The sequence below is a fragment of the Strigops habroptila genome, chromosome 4 (genome assembly GCF_004027225.2).
Source record: "Strigops habroptila isolate Jane chromosome 4, bStrHab1.2.pri, whole genome shotgun sequence".
In the NCBI taxonomy this organism is placed as follows: Eukaryota; Metazoa; Chordata; class Aves; order Psittaciformes; family Psittacidae; genus Strigops; species Strigops habroptila.
The window spans coordinates 56009620-56022739 of record NC_046358.1 but is presented as its reverse complement, the minus strand read 5'-3'; the positions used below and the strand labels follow the sequence as shown (position 1 = coordinate 56022739).

General features: G+C 39.5%; 1 protein-coding gene across 3 annotated transcripts in view; it reads left to right on the top strand.

The window, feature by feature from the left end:
• SCUBE2 (signal peptide, CUB domain and EGF like domain containing 2) overlaps nucleotides 1-13120 on the top strand; it is a 42715-nt gene that overhangs the window by 9462 nt on the left and 20133 nt on the right. For 2 of the 3 annotated variants that reach the window (XM_030482201.1, XM_030482199.1), the window contains 10 exons: nucleotides 1919-2044; nucleotides 2453-2569; nucleotides 3455-3544; nucleotides 5328-5444; nucleotides 6416-6538; nucleotides 8415-8531; nucleotides 10965-11087; nucleotides 11579-11695; nucleotides 12289-12375; nucleotides 12963-13067. In XM_030482201.1, coding sequence (XP_030338061.1) covers nucleotides 1919-2044; nucleotides 2453-2569; nucleotides 3455-3544; nucleotides 5328-5444; nucleotides 6416-6538; nucleotides 8415-8531; nucleotides 10965-11087; nucleotides 11579-11695; nucleotides 12289-12375; nucleotides 12963-13067 — 1122 coding nt within the window. The remainder of the gene's footprint in view (nucleotides 1-1918; nucleotides 2045-2452; nucleotides 2570-3454; nucleotides 3545-5327; nucleotides 5445-6415; nucleotides 6539-8414; nucleotides 8532-10964; nucleotides 11088-11578; nucleotides 11696-12288; nucleotides 12376-12962; nucleotides 13068-13120) is intronic. The other variant, XM_030482200.1, reaches the window with a different exon arrangement.

The window sequence follows — 13120 nt, the reverse complement described above, 5'->3', positions numbered from 1 at the left end:
GAGACCTGATAGAATTCTGCTCACTTAGAATGGAGAATCTCAAACTGAGCATTTAAACCACTTGTCTGATGTCAGTGAACTTTACCAAAGTACCTGCTTGAGCAGTTTCCCCTTTGGTAGCTCAATAGAGACAAAAGAATAACTTTATTAACAGAAACCAGGCTGCTAATTCTGTTAATGCTTTCTAACGCCTGTGAGCTAACAGACCAAATCATACTGCATGCTTAAGAACAGAAATGTCACAGAAACGCTAGAGTTAATGAAGCTAATTTGTGGCCTCATAGATTGTCTCGTTCCTTGGCTGACAGCACAATAATGGGTCACAGCTTTCATGTGAGCTCTTTGAATTGTGACTGTGTGCTGCAGCATTTGAAGGGTCATTGTCTTGTTAGACTTTTACAGAGTCTTCTCTGTGGGAAAGGAATCAAAAAGCCGTTAGAGCAAAATAACCTAGGATCTGCAATATCCATTATTTTGTTGCTTAAAGCTGTCTTAATAGAGAAAGGGTACTGTAGCTTGTGCTTCAGATGGCAAAACTAGTCCTATGTAGAGCAAGGATCTAACTGAAGTGTAGTGGAATAGTGGTGATGAGCTGACCTCTGCTTGCCAATACAGTGTTTTTGTTTCACTTAGTAATAAGGCTGTGAAAAGGGCTTGTGTAAGTTTAAAAAATATCTAGGGTGTGGAATTGTTCAAACAATCCCTTTTTAGCAGCATGGTCACCCTTCTCATTCTCTCTCTAGTTGCGCATATGCTCAACTCAGGAGACGATCGCTGTGGTAATGTGGGATAAGCCCTTGCAGCCAAAGTGTGCTTTACTCGGCCTTCTCACACGAAATGTTCTCAGCAAGGAGGAAGAGATTTTGGTGTAATATGTCTTATAAGAGCCCAAGGCAGAAAATTTGATGACAATGCTGTGTTTCCTGTATAACTGAGGGGAGCATTCTCATTCAGTACAAATTGCGTCACCATCTTGCCAATGCAAAATAAAAGAAGTTTTTACAATAATTTTAGCAGCAATTCCTTCCTATCTAATTGACTTCAACTGTTTGCAAAGACCAGACCAGACACTCTGGCAGTCATTGAGTGCTGGTGCATTAACAGGTTGTAACTGTCAGAGACCAAAATGGCAGATTGTTTTTAGGAAGTGCACCAAAAGGAAGGAAGTCACTGATGTAACATTGCTTTTTCATTTGGTTAAAACAAGCTCTGGCACTAAATTCTGTCCAGCTGGGAAGGTAGAAATGCAGAATACTGTGATAATCCCCAGAGGGGGTTATTTGGGGAGATATTTATTGAAATCGGAAAAAAATGGAAAACAAAATGGTAATCATAAAAGAGAATCAGCGTACAGCATATGTGCAATCTGCATGTCTGCCTGGTCTCTACTTGGTCACTGCTGAGGTAGGTTATGACTTTGGGAATCTGCTTCATAGGCCAGTAGTTGAAATAGGAATTACTTTTGTGACTGTTAGCCTAGGCATTCCTGTGTCTGGTGGCTGCTCTTTTAAGCAGAGAAATAAGAGCTTCACTTTAGGCTTTGATTTTGCAGGTATCAGCCACCTTGCAGTTTTTATAAAAGAAATGAGGTTTTATAAGCACTGGTATAGAGTGAGAGCATTGGATGAGAATGCAGATGCTGTACAAATCTAGGGATGTTGCTTTTTGGCTTCACAGTCAAAGAATATGGGCACAGAAGAGACCACAGATGGAGAAACCTTGGAGCCATTTACTTTGCAGGATTGGACTTCCTGCCTTTCCTGTCTTGTAAGCTTATACTTCTTGTCCTAACTCTGTAGAGTCTTCTCAGATGTAGCAGGCTGTTGCCTGGGTGTGTATTGGACTGACTTTACTTACTGTTGCCTGCACACAGAGATGATGAGAATGCTGATGCTCTTGCACTTGTCCTGTTTTGCAGAAGGTATGAGCTGCATGAATAAAGATCATGGCTGTGCCCACATCTGCAGAGAAACACCCAAAGGAGGAGTTGCCTGTGAATGCCGACCAGGATTTGAACTGTCCAAGAACCAGAGGAGCTGCATTTGTATGCAACATTCTGCATATGCTTATGGTTTTCAGGGAAAAAAAAAAGAATGAATAGTGTTCTGTTTGCAGTGATACGGGAGTTGGCATGTTATAGCTAAACTGGGATGACATGCCTAAATTGTGTGCATTTGAATTAAACTAGAATCAGTGGCTTTACTGGACACTATTACACCAATCTATTGGTTGCTACAGTCTATTGGTTGTAGTTTGGGAGTTGCACCATCATTCATAATGACAGGAAGTTTGGGTCCACAAGAGAGCTCTGCAGTGTTTAAGTCTCACAGAGGTCTTCAGGAAGGCGGCATGTTAGAGGTGTATTGGATGGTCAAATGGAGACAAAAATTGCACATTGTCTTTCAAGGATGCTGGAAGTACTTGTGAGATGTAACATATATTTTCTTCCTAGTAACATGTAATCATGGAAATGGTGGCTGTCAACATACATGTGATGATGCTGATAATGGGCCTATTTGTGGATGTCATCCCAAGTACATCATGCATGTAGACGGGAAAACCTGCTTGGGTCAGTATACAGTGGAGAGAAGTAGTCTTCTGTTGATGACCAGCTCTAAGTGGTGTGGTGTTGTGGTGTGTCCATGATTAATGCTCCTCATAATAGTATGGCTAGAAAATATCAAGGAATCTAAAGCCAAAAAACCTGCTAGTGCATGAGTGAGTTGGTTGGTTCCAGGCAACTAATGCTTCCCTGTATAAGTAGCTACCTAATATTACTTCAGCCTGTAGTTATCACAGGTCTCTCTGAAGCACAAGGCTTGTCACTAACCAAAGAAGATTCCCTTCTCTCCAGGATATTTTAGGTTCAGTTTCTTGTATAGCATGAGCCAGAGAGTGTAACCAAGCAGTACGTCTGTTAAAACCAGAACTCAAAAGTCAGTTGAAGTACAATTTTTGCAAGGCAGTTATCCAGAAAAAAAACCACTTAAGATTTATAATCTCTTCCAGTCTCTGGAAGAGTTTGTTGCCTGTTGACTGAAATCAAATGCTCAGGCATAACTGGCTGGTCCTTCTGTTAGTCCATGATAGATGACTACAGCGTGCTCTTAACTGAGCAGTTCATGACAGTTCAATTATTTCTTTCATCTTATCGCTGTTCACTACATCTGAGCACTTCATCTCCTTTGTTGAGAATACTGAAGCAAACATCACTTGTAAGGAAGCAACAAAAGCAAAGAAGCGAAGTATTCTCATGGTTTTGACTGAAGGGTTTTGTCATGATTTTCATTATTACTTTATTTTAAAAAAAAATTATTTCTCCCTAGTCTTTTATGACTATCTCTGATAATTCAGCGTGTGACACAGCTGATTGCATGTGTGTACGTACTGGATATCGGGTGCCCCATTTGGTCTGGGCACCTTTACTCGTTTGCTTTTTTCATGTTCCTTACAGAGAGGGAAGAGGCTGCTGTTGAAATTTCTGAGGGAAACACTACAGCAGGAGCTGATGTGGACAAGAGGGTGAAGCGACGGTTGCTTATGGGTAAAAGTGCTTATCCAAAATAATTTTGCTGTTTGCTGAAATCTTTTAGATTGAAGAATTGTTGGGGCTTTTTTTACTGTAACCATCATAGCTCTCAGCTGAATTCTGCCTGAGATGCTCCAGTCCATTTTAAGGAAATACTATTATTCTATAATGTATAAAAAATTATGTACATTGTTTATGACATTCAGTAGCTCAGAGCTACTGGATTCCTAGTAGCTTCATTCAATTGAATTCAAGTAGAATTCAGTTCCTGAATTCCTCCTACATTCAGTAGGAAGTGTCAGGAAGTTGGTCTTGAAGTAGTATATATTTCCATGGTTCTAATTCATCATGGAAATGCAATACAATCCCTTCTGTGCTACAGTTTTACCCAAGTGATTGTGGAGGAAGCAGTGTTTTACCTGCTTATTTTCAATTGAAAATATACTTCTGCATGGAAGACAATTGGGCCTAGTGGTGGATCTAGAAAGACGTGTTAGGATGCAAGGCCCTCTTATTCTTCCTAGAGGTGTTTGCATCTGTCTCAGAATGCCAGCCTCTGAGAGTCTGTCACAAGTGGGAAAGCACTGGCATGGGAAGCAATCACTGTGGTCTCAGGGCAGCTGGGTCAGTGGATGTCCACCTCTCAGAAGCCCTCAGTCCAGGCAGTTAGGGTGATTTACCACACTTACTGCCATTTGCCACAGAAGTGCACTGGAACATGGGGGCTGAGGAAGAAACTACCAAAAGTATAGGGCTTTGAGCTCCTGAATCCATATTTAGACATATAAATTAATAGCCTCATTTATAAAACTGAACCAAAAAAACTCACAAAAACTAACAAACATAAAAAAAGCAACCAACCAACCCACAACAAAACATTTCTGTGGAAGAAGGAAGAAAGAAGAGGCACTCTGTCTTCACTTGCAGGTTAGACAAAGCCTCCCAGTATTGAATGTGAGGTGGGAGAGTGGCGGGGGAATAAACCAGTAAAGATCTCAAAACTTGAGAATAAATAGCATATGCTAATGCTGCAGAAAACAAGGAGACAGAGCTAGAAAGAGAGGATTTCAAAAACCAGACGTAGAAAACGATCTTTGCAGCTCTCTGGACCAGTATGTGCTGGATAAAATTGCATTTGGGTAGCCAGTGGAAAGGCTGTTTGGCTGCAGTGGTTAGACTGACTACAAGAGGATGAATGCCAAAGAGTGAGTTATTTCTGTTTAGTTGGATGTGAAGAACTGTATTTAAGGGGCATTCAAAGGGTTTGATGAGATTTATACATAGTTTGCATAGGGGGAAGTTAAAAGAGCGTGAGGTTGTGATGGCACCTGGCTGAGAAGGCAGAAGGAGCACTCAGTGTGGCTGTAAATCCACCATGACTGAGAGCACAGGTAGCATGTGAAGATGTGTTGGAAATGATTTAAGAAAACTGGTTTAGTAGGGCTGAGTGTAAATGAGTATCTGAGCATTGGTGGGAAGCGCCAGAGGTTCAGCCGGGATTGAGTGTGGGCATAAGGAGACAAACTGACAGGAACAGATGAATCAATGAGGAGTGGGGATTTGTGTTTGAGGATGAGAATATCCAGAGACAATATCTCAGTTTGTAGAGTCTCTGCAAAAAAATAGAGGTAGCTGAGGCAGGGATTTTGCCAACACATGTATTTAGTAGCTGCTCATGTATACTAGGCTAAATGTAGTTGAATAGCAGTGTGCTTGGAACCATGCCTTCTATCATATGATGTTTCTTGTTACCATTATAATATCCCTGAGCGAACTTCAGCTTTATCTTGTTGGCTAGAAACGTGTGCAGTAAATAATGGTGGCTGTGATCGTACGTGTAAAGATACATCTACCGGAGTTCACTGCAGCTGTCCTGTTGGGTTCACGCTCCAGTTTGATGGGAAGACGTGTAAAGGTGAGTTTTATACTGGTGGGCGCATGCATACCACCACCTTGCTGTAAGGTATTCATCTTCAAATGCAGGTAACCCAGTGTCTGGAGGAAAGTCAGTATGTGTAATCTTACCTAAGAAAGGACGCAGCCAGGGGGAGATGCACAGTTTCCATTGCATCAGGTGCATCATACCACTTCACCACTTTCACCCCTCCTGCCAAGTTGGCCTCATTTTTCACAGATGAGGTTTGGTAGGAGGTAATACAGGTCTGTGGTAAAGTAGAGGTCATTACTGGGGGAGGTAGGCATGTCGGTTCTTACAGGTATATAGTTCAGTAGACTGAACTATTTTACCTGTAGTCAGCTGGGTATCAGAGCAGTTTAGAAGTAAACAGGGATGTGTGAGTAGAATTACTTATACTGGCCCAAGCAGCTCTGGTCAGAGTACTGGAAAGAAGCAAGGGGACATTTAGGTTGTATATTAGAATACATTTTCCAGTAATTAGATATTAAGACTGTTCTGCTAGGCAAAAATGATGGAATCCGCATGCCTGAGTCAGTATTAAAGAACTCATTCTAATATTGGCATGAAAAGGATGGGGTAGCTGAGGAAGTCTCCTCTGTCTGAGATTTCTGCAGAGCTTAGGGAGAGGAAATGGAGAGAATGTTTAAAAAACTAAAACCTGTTAGAGAAGATTTAAGTCAAAATGTTTCCAAACAGAACTTAGCGAAATGATCTTTTGTGAATACATGTACCCAAGTGTAACTGACAGCAATATGTTAAATGAAAGCAAGTGACACTGTCATGGGGCTGAATGGGCCAGATCATTCTTAAAAGCTGGATCTGATCATCCTTAAAATTAGTAGTAGTCTCACTAGATTTTGTTTCTGGGCTTTATTAACCAATTGGATGTGACTGTGTTCTGGATCTGGCAGTGGAAGTATGTTGGATGTAGTGTGCTTATTTGCTGAAGCACTTTTTTTTTGTTACAGATATTGATGAATGCCAGTCCAATAATGGAGGCTGTGATCATTTCTGTAAAAACACTGTTGGCAGTTTTGATTGCAGCTGCAGAAAAGGATTTAAATTATTAACAGATGAGAAGTCTTGTCAAGGTATGTGCACTGGAGAGGCAATACAAGTAGAACAAATCAGTGTGGCTTGGACATCTACTACAATGATGAAGTGATAATGGACTCCAGAATAATTTCCATGCTTCAGTTTTGGGTTTTATTGTTTTGTTCTGTTTTCTTTTCAGAACAGCTGTTGAGTTAATGCATGCAGTTGGCTTAATACTATTGTAGGAGGTATGTTTAATGGCACAGTGAACTATTATCTGGAAGCAACAGAGATAGCATCATATTAAAAAGCTTTTTGTGAGGATAATGCTCCCCCCCTTCTATTAATGATCTTCAAGTAATTTATAGGGAAAAAATAGACAATATCTCTCTGTCCATCTTACTGACTAGTTTATCATTGCAGTGAAATTATTTTTTGTTAATGGGACATTTAGATGCTATGAATTCATTATGCAAAGAAAAAAAGATATTACGTGATCTATGAAATTATAGGCCTGTAGACACACTGGAATTGCTATTCCCTAAAACATCATAGAACGTTTGATTTTTAGGTTGACACGTATTTTTCCTGTGAGACTTGCAAAGCGTATTTGCTTTTCTGTATAATGGTTTGTAAACATAGATTTAGCAATCCTGTTTAAACTGCTTAAATACATTAAAATGTAAAGATCAGAATGTTTTGTGGTTTTGGAAAAGATACAGTATGAAACAGTGTAAAGCCATCGGCCAACTGGGGAGGTGAATAATTCCATTTCTCAGGCAACTTACTGATGTTAATGATGAATTCAGAAAGCTGAACTGACCAACAGAAAACAATTTTCACCTGGGTTTTTGGTGCATTGTTGTCCTTTTAAAATCAGACAAAGAAGGACAACAATTTTATGAAACAAACTTACTATAAAAACACAACATATTCAAGATAGTTTTCGGTTGGTGGTGGTGTTGGTTTTTGTTTGTTTGTTTTTAATGGAATCTCTTTATGAATGTATTTTTAAGATTTACATCTCCCTTTTGTCCCTGTCACTTCCCTATATTGTTTCAAAAGTGGTATCTTGAAGCATGCCAAAGCCCAAGAAAAAATAATGATGTAATGTGTCAGTCATACTGATGGGAACTTTTTTGTATCTTGCAACATTCTTACATGTCATGCATAATGTACTAGCACAGAAGTTTTAGGTGCTTTTGATGGTATAATAGATATTTAGGGCTTCAGAGTGATGGGAATTTGACCATTTTACCATTCAATTCACCGAGATCATGATTAGGCTATTGTAGTAACTGTGCTTTACAAAGAAGATGTGCACAAAGTGATTGTAATGCCAAGGAAAACTTCCACTGGAGAAACCAGATATCTCAGCAGCTTTTAGAGACAGACATTGAAGTCTAAATATACAGTATAATGGATCCATGGAAAAATTCACCAAATTGTTCCAGTCATCTGCCTTCAGGTATATCTTGGAGAACATGGTGATTTTCGGCAGGCTTAAATCAGGCATTGCATATTGACATAGAGTTAAAAATGTGACCTTTGCTTTCATTTATTGGGAAAAAAAAAGGCAATATTTTCTTTTGTAAATCTCTTCCTGCAGATCTAATGTAGAATTTTTGTTAATGAAATAAGAGTTTTGTCAGCATTTTTTTTCTCCCGCAGAAGAGAAATAATTTATTTTAAACATAATTCTAAAAATGTAACAGCAGATTTTATGCTTGCCAAGAAAAAGCTTGTTTGGCAAACTATTTGTTCTTTTAAAAGTTGTCATTTCATTATGTTACATTATTTGCTTTAAAAGAATTTGCTTAGTTTTTTGTTTAGTTTACATAAACCTGTACCTCTCTGTGTTGAACTTCGTTAGCTCGTCAGCGCTCCCTTGTCAGGCTGAAAGATACTCATGTATTCCTTTAACACTTGCAGACATTGATGAATGCTCTTTTGAACGGACGTGTGACCACACATGCATCAATCATCCAGGCACCTTTGAGTGTACTTGTAACAAAGGATATGCTCTCTATGGCTTCACACATTGTGGAGGTGAGTGATGAAAAGACAGTACATGCCATGCAGTTGCCACAGGTCTAATTAGTGTCTGTGCAAGACGCAAGCCTATATATGTGCCATGGGCGTACAGAATAAATTTTACTCTTTGCTGTGATAAGGAGGCACAGCAAAAGTAGAAACTAATCCTGCTAATTTCTGTCTTAGGTCCAATGTTTTTCCCTTCACACCCTGTATCCAGAAAACATCTGTGACTATTAGAACAAACTGATGCATTTGCACCTGGGAATGAAAGCCATAATTTGATAGAATTTTCACATGCAGAAGTCTTGTTGACTTCAATGAAAAGTCAGTGGAATAGCACTTAAAGAACAGGAAGCTCTGGGTGACATAGAAAATTATGGTTTTGCAGGTTGCCCGTGTGCATACATCAGATTCTCATGTGATGTAGTTTGGAAGTTAGCTCCACCACTGATTTATGCTGGCCAGGATTAATACTCTTGAATCTTTATGTCTTTCCTACAAAAAAAGTTCAAGGAAAGAGAGAAAGATGTTCACAGAACCTTAGTGTGTGTTGAGTGTGAATATTTCTGAGACAAGTTCCCAGAATTAACATGAGGAAATATGAATAACTGGACACTGAATGAAATTAAACCTGTTTTATATAAGCCTAGACAAGACCTTCCTGACTCCATATGCTTATTTAATGAGTAAGACTTACTTATGTCTGAGGCAGAGTGAACACGTGAATTTGGAGATAACATTTCAGAGATCTCTGTGTGTCCGATCTGTTCTAACCTCTGCCTCTAGAAAGTCTGCAAAGAAGATTACAGGGCTACAACATCACTGTATTTTATCCTGATGAATAGGCAAACCTTTCAGATGGGAAGTATCACTGTTGATGTGTTCTAATTTCTAAGAGAAGTCTATTCTCATTAATTCTGCATTCATTCAATTTCTTTTGGCCACCAATAAGGGAAAGTTACTGTAATTTTGCTGTTGGCTACTAATTGTCAGCTTCATATCATACTTCTGTGCAGAAGATAGTAATCCTTGTACCATAGGAAGTCCTTCATTTACTGGCAATCCAGGCTGTGCCAAAGCTGGTAGGGGTATTTAGTATACACCTTCTGACCTAAGTGGAGGAAGTTCAATAAGTACTGGAGGTAAGAGGTTGCCATTGCATGCAGCATCCTAACAAAACATCAGTGAAAACCAAAGATTTGGGCTGATTCTGTGGTATCTTAGGCAGTAGCACCGACATGAGTCGTTACCTTCTTTCTGCATTATTCCTCTGCTGCTCATGCCTACCCCTCTGTCTCAGTTCTGTTAGTAGCATGTTTTTCCCCTGAAATCACCTTATTTTTGTAATCTGTTTCACAGTGTTTTCTACCAAATTGTCATCTATCTAGAGGGGGGAACAAATGGCTGGAGAGAGCAGTAAGAAGAACTTGTTTTGCCATTGAGAAAAGTGTATGTAGAAGCAGGTATCCTCAGGTGTGCAAACTTTCTGGGGCTTGCAAGAGATTTCTTTTTGGCAGCTTTCTAGGTTTATGTATAAAATTGCCATAAAGCTACTGGAGGCAAGTGAAGCAGTCATCAGGGTGTATCTGAGAAGTAAAACCATAGACCTTTGCATTTCCCTTTGTTGAAATTAATGAGATTCCTTTTGGGCCATTTCTCCAGCCAGTCAAGGTCCGTCTGAATAGTGGCACAACCATCTGGTGTACCAGCCACTCCTCCCAGTTTTGTATCATCTGCGAACTTACTGAGGGTGAACTCTTGTCCTATCATCCAGGTTTAATGAAGAGGATAAATAGTATTGGCCCCAGTATTGACCCCTAGGGTGTACCACTGGTGAATGGTATATTCTGCATCAGCATGCAAATTTGCACCGAAGGCAGTATGTTGTGTTGTCATTAGTTTCTCCTCCTATTGGCATTTATTAGGTGGGGAAAGGCACCGAAATTGGATAATTGGCCAAAAGGGACAATGGTGATACAATGGTGTTATTTGCCCACATGAGGTCACATAGTGTTCTGCAGCAGTTGTATGTATCTGAGCACTTTGGAGCATTGATCAGCAGGAATCCCGTCCACTTTGTCTGTCTTTATTCTGAATTAGAAATATTAATTAACCAGATACAGGGCACTGCACACTTGATTTGATCTCCTTTTCTTTGGGTCAATTTTTTGTCAATATTGCTGAGGCTGGATGTTTTTTTATTTATATATTAACAGTTTAAGGACATACCTACCATCTCCCCTCTGGCATTTGATCAATTTTGACATTTATCAAAAGATTTCTATGAAGAAAAGACTATTTCAATGTAGGTGTCCAGATAGCATTACTAAAACCTTTTCCAAGCCCTACTAAGAAGTATTTGTGCACATTTTTACCTAGCGGAGTTACAGTACAGATCTTGGACAAGAATAACATTTTAAAAGTGTTTTTACCTTTCCTCTGTAGATATTAATGAATGTAGCGTCAACAATGGTGGTTGCCAACAGCTATGTGTGAATACACTGGGAGACTATGAATGCCTGTGTCACTCTAACTACAAATTACACTGGAATAAAAAGGATTGTGTTGGTAAGGTGCCTAATAAATACATTTCTACTCCTGATGTGTCTGATGGCCATCTGGTTATAGTCAAATCTGAAAATCTTGATCTGTCCAGTTAAGTGGTATGAGTCATCATTCCCGCTATCCCACTTTTCTTTTAGCATGATGGTACTGATGTTGAAACTGGTAAAAACAAGTGAAAAAACCCCACAAAAACAGGAGATACTTTGAGGGATTTTGATGCTTTCTTTCCTGTGCTTTTATCTAGCTTATGCTTCTATTTCCTTTTGTTTCTCTGCATTAGAAAGTTTGCTGATGATAGCTTTAACTGAAGGAAATTACTTATGTGTTGTGATCTTCCAGTGATTTTATTTTGCTTTGATTTTCTGTCCAAACAGCATTTTTAACTGTGTGGGTGCTCTCAGGTACCAGCTACAAAACCAGCTGCATGTCAATTTATTAGTAAGGTGTGTATGTAGATATTTTACTTGTGTGAGTATTTGTTTTATCCTATTTAGAAACAAAGGGCTCCTTGCCTGATAATATGTCACCCAAGGTATTGCTGCACTGCATTAAGAGTGGTGGGAGTGATAGATGCTTCTTAAGCTGCTCTTCGGATGTCCAGGTATTTTCTGGTAAGTCAAAACCAACAAAAACAAGCATGTGATTCTCTTAACTCTTATGGAAGCCCCAAGAAGTAGACAATCAATAGGGACCTTTCCTCTTTCACTATAGATAAAAAAGGGTTATATCCCTGCCAGTGTCCCAAGAAAGCCCCCCTTTCCTTGTCTTTTATAACCACTCTACCCTCAGATTCCCTTCTCATGACAACTGTCTTTTTGAAGCTAGGGAGGACAGGGCAGAATTCTCCGTGTTCCCTGGGCCATTCCTTAATTGGCCCTGAGAGCCGCTGCTGAATGGGGCAGAGGCATTCCAGCCCTGCGTGGGGTCTGAAATTTTGCCCATACAGCCCCTCCACCCCACAGGACACAGCTTGCAGACTCGCCTGGTGCTTATGGGACAGATGCTGCTTTTCTTCCTGAACCCTTTAAATTACTTAAGAAGAGACAAGCTCTAATGTGGAGTCTTTTATGAACAACATTGTTGAAAAAGGGTGAAGATGATGGTGCCAATCATCAAATTAAAAATGTCTTTTATGCTACAGGAGTCTTCAGTCTGTGCATAGTGCTTGTGTCTTTACTGTCTGTCTGTATGGTCTGTCTGTTAGGAACACAAGATGCCTACACCCTCACCTGTGGCACGTCATCTCACCTTAAGAAAAAGCAGCAAAATACAAATGCATCCAGCTGGCTGGGTAATCACTGGATTTACTGTTGCATGATTTGACTGATTTCTTTTAAGCGATAACGGTGACATAAGGGTGTTTCTGTTGAGTATTTATTTTCCCTCTCCATTATACTCCCTCGGTTTTTAGTTCCTCTTCCTCATGATTGCAGTTCATGATTTCAGCAGGAAATTTCCCTTGTACTGCTTCATCAGTATCACTCAAACTGAGACTTATAAATAAGGAAAAAGATCAGTAGTGAAATAAGCAGCTAGGCTAGGAGTGTCATGCCTCTTTTTAGACATCCAAACCGGACAGTGTTGGCAGCATACAGTATATTTAGGTTGAGCTGTTAATGAAATTTAGAAAGCATTTAAAGCTGAACAGATAAGAGTTTTTTGGTTTTTTTCAATAAAATCTATCCCACTTTGTTCCAATTCCAGTTGTGAACCAGCTTCACTGCAGGAGAAAGCTGGGGTCTCTTTAGGTTTTCTGTGATGACCACTTTTTCGCTTATATCAGCATATTTTTTGATGTCATCATTATGATGTGACATTAGAGTTACTTAAATTTTCTATTCCTTTCTGAAAATAACATGTCATTGTTTCTTTCTGAAGATACTTCAGCCATCAAGATAAGTGTAACCTTTAAATTAAATGAAGGAAAATGTAGTTTGAAAAAGACTGAGATGTTTCAAGAAGGTCTGGAACAGATGGTACCAGGTATGAATATAAAAATGTGGGTAAGCAGGTTACAGTCATAGCTCAGGGGTTAT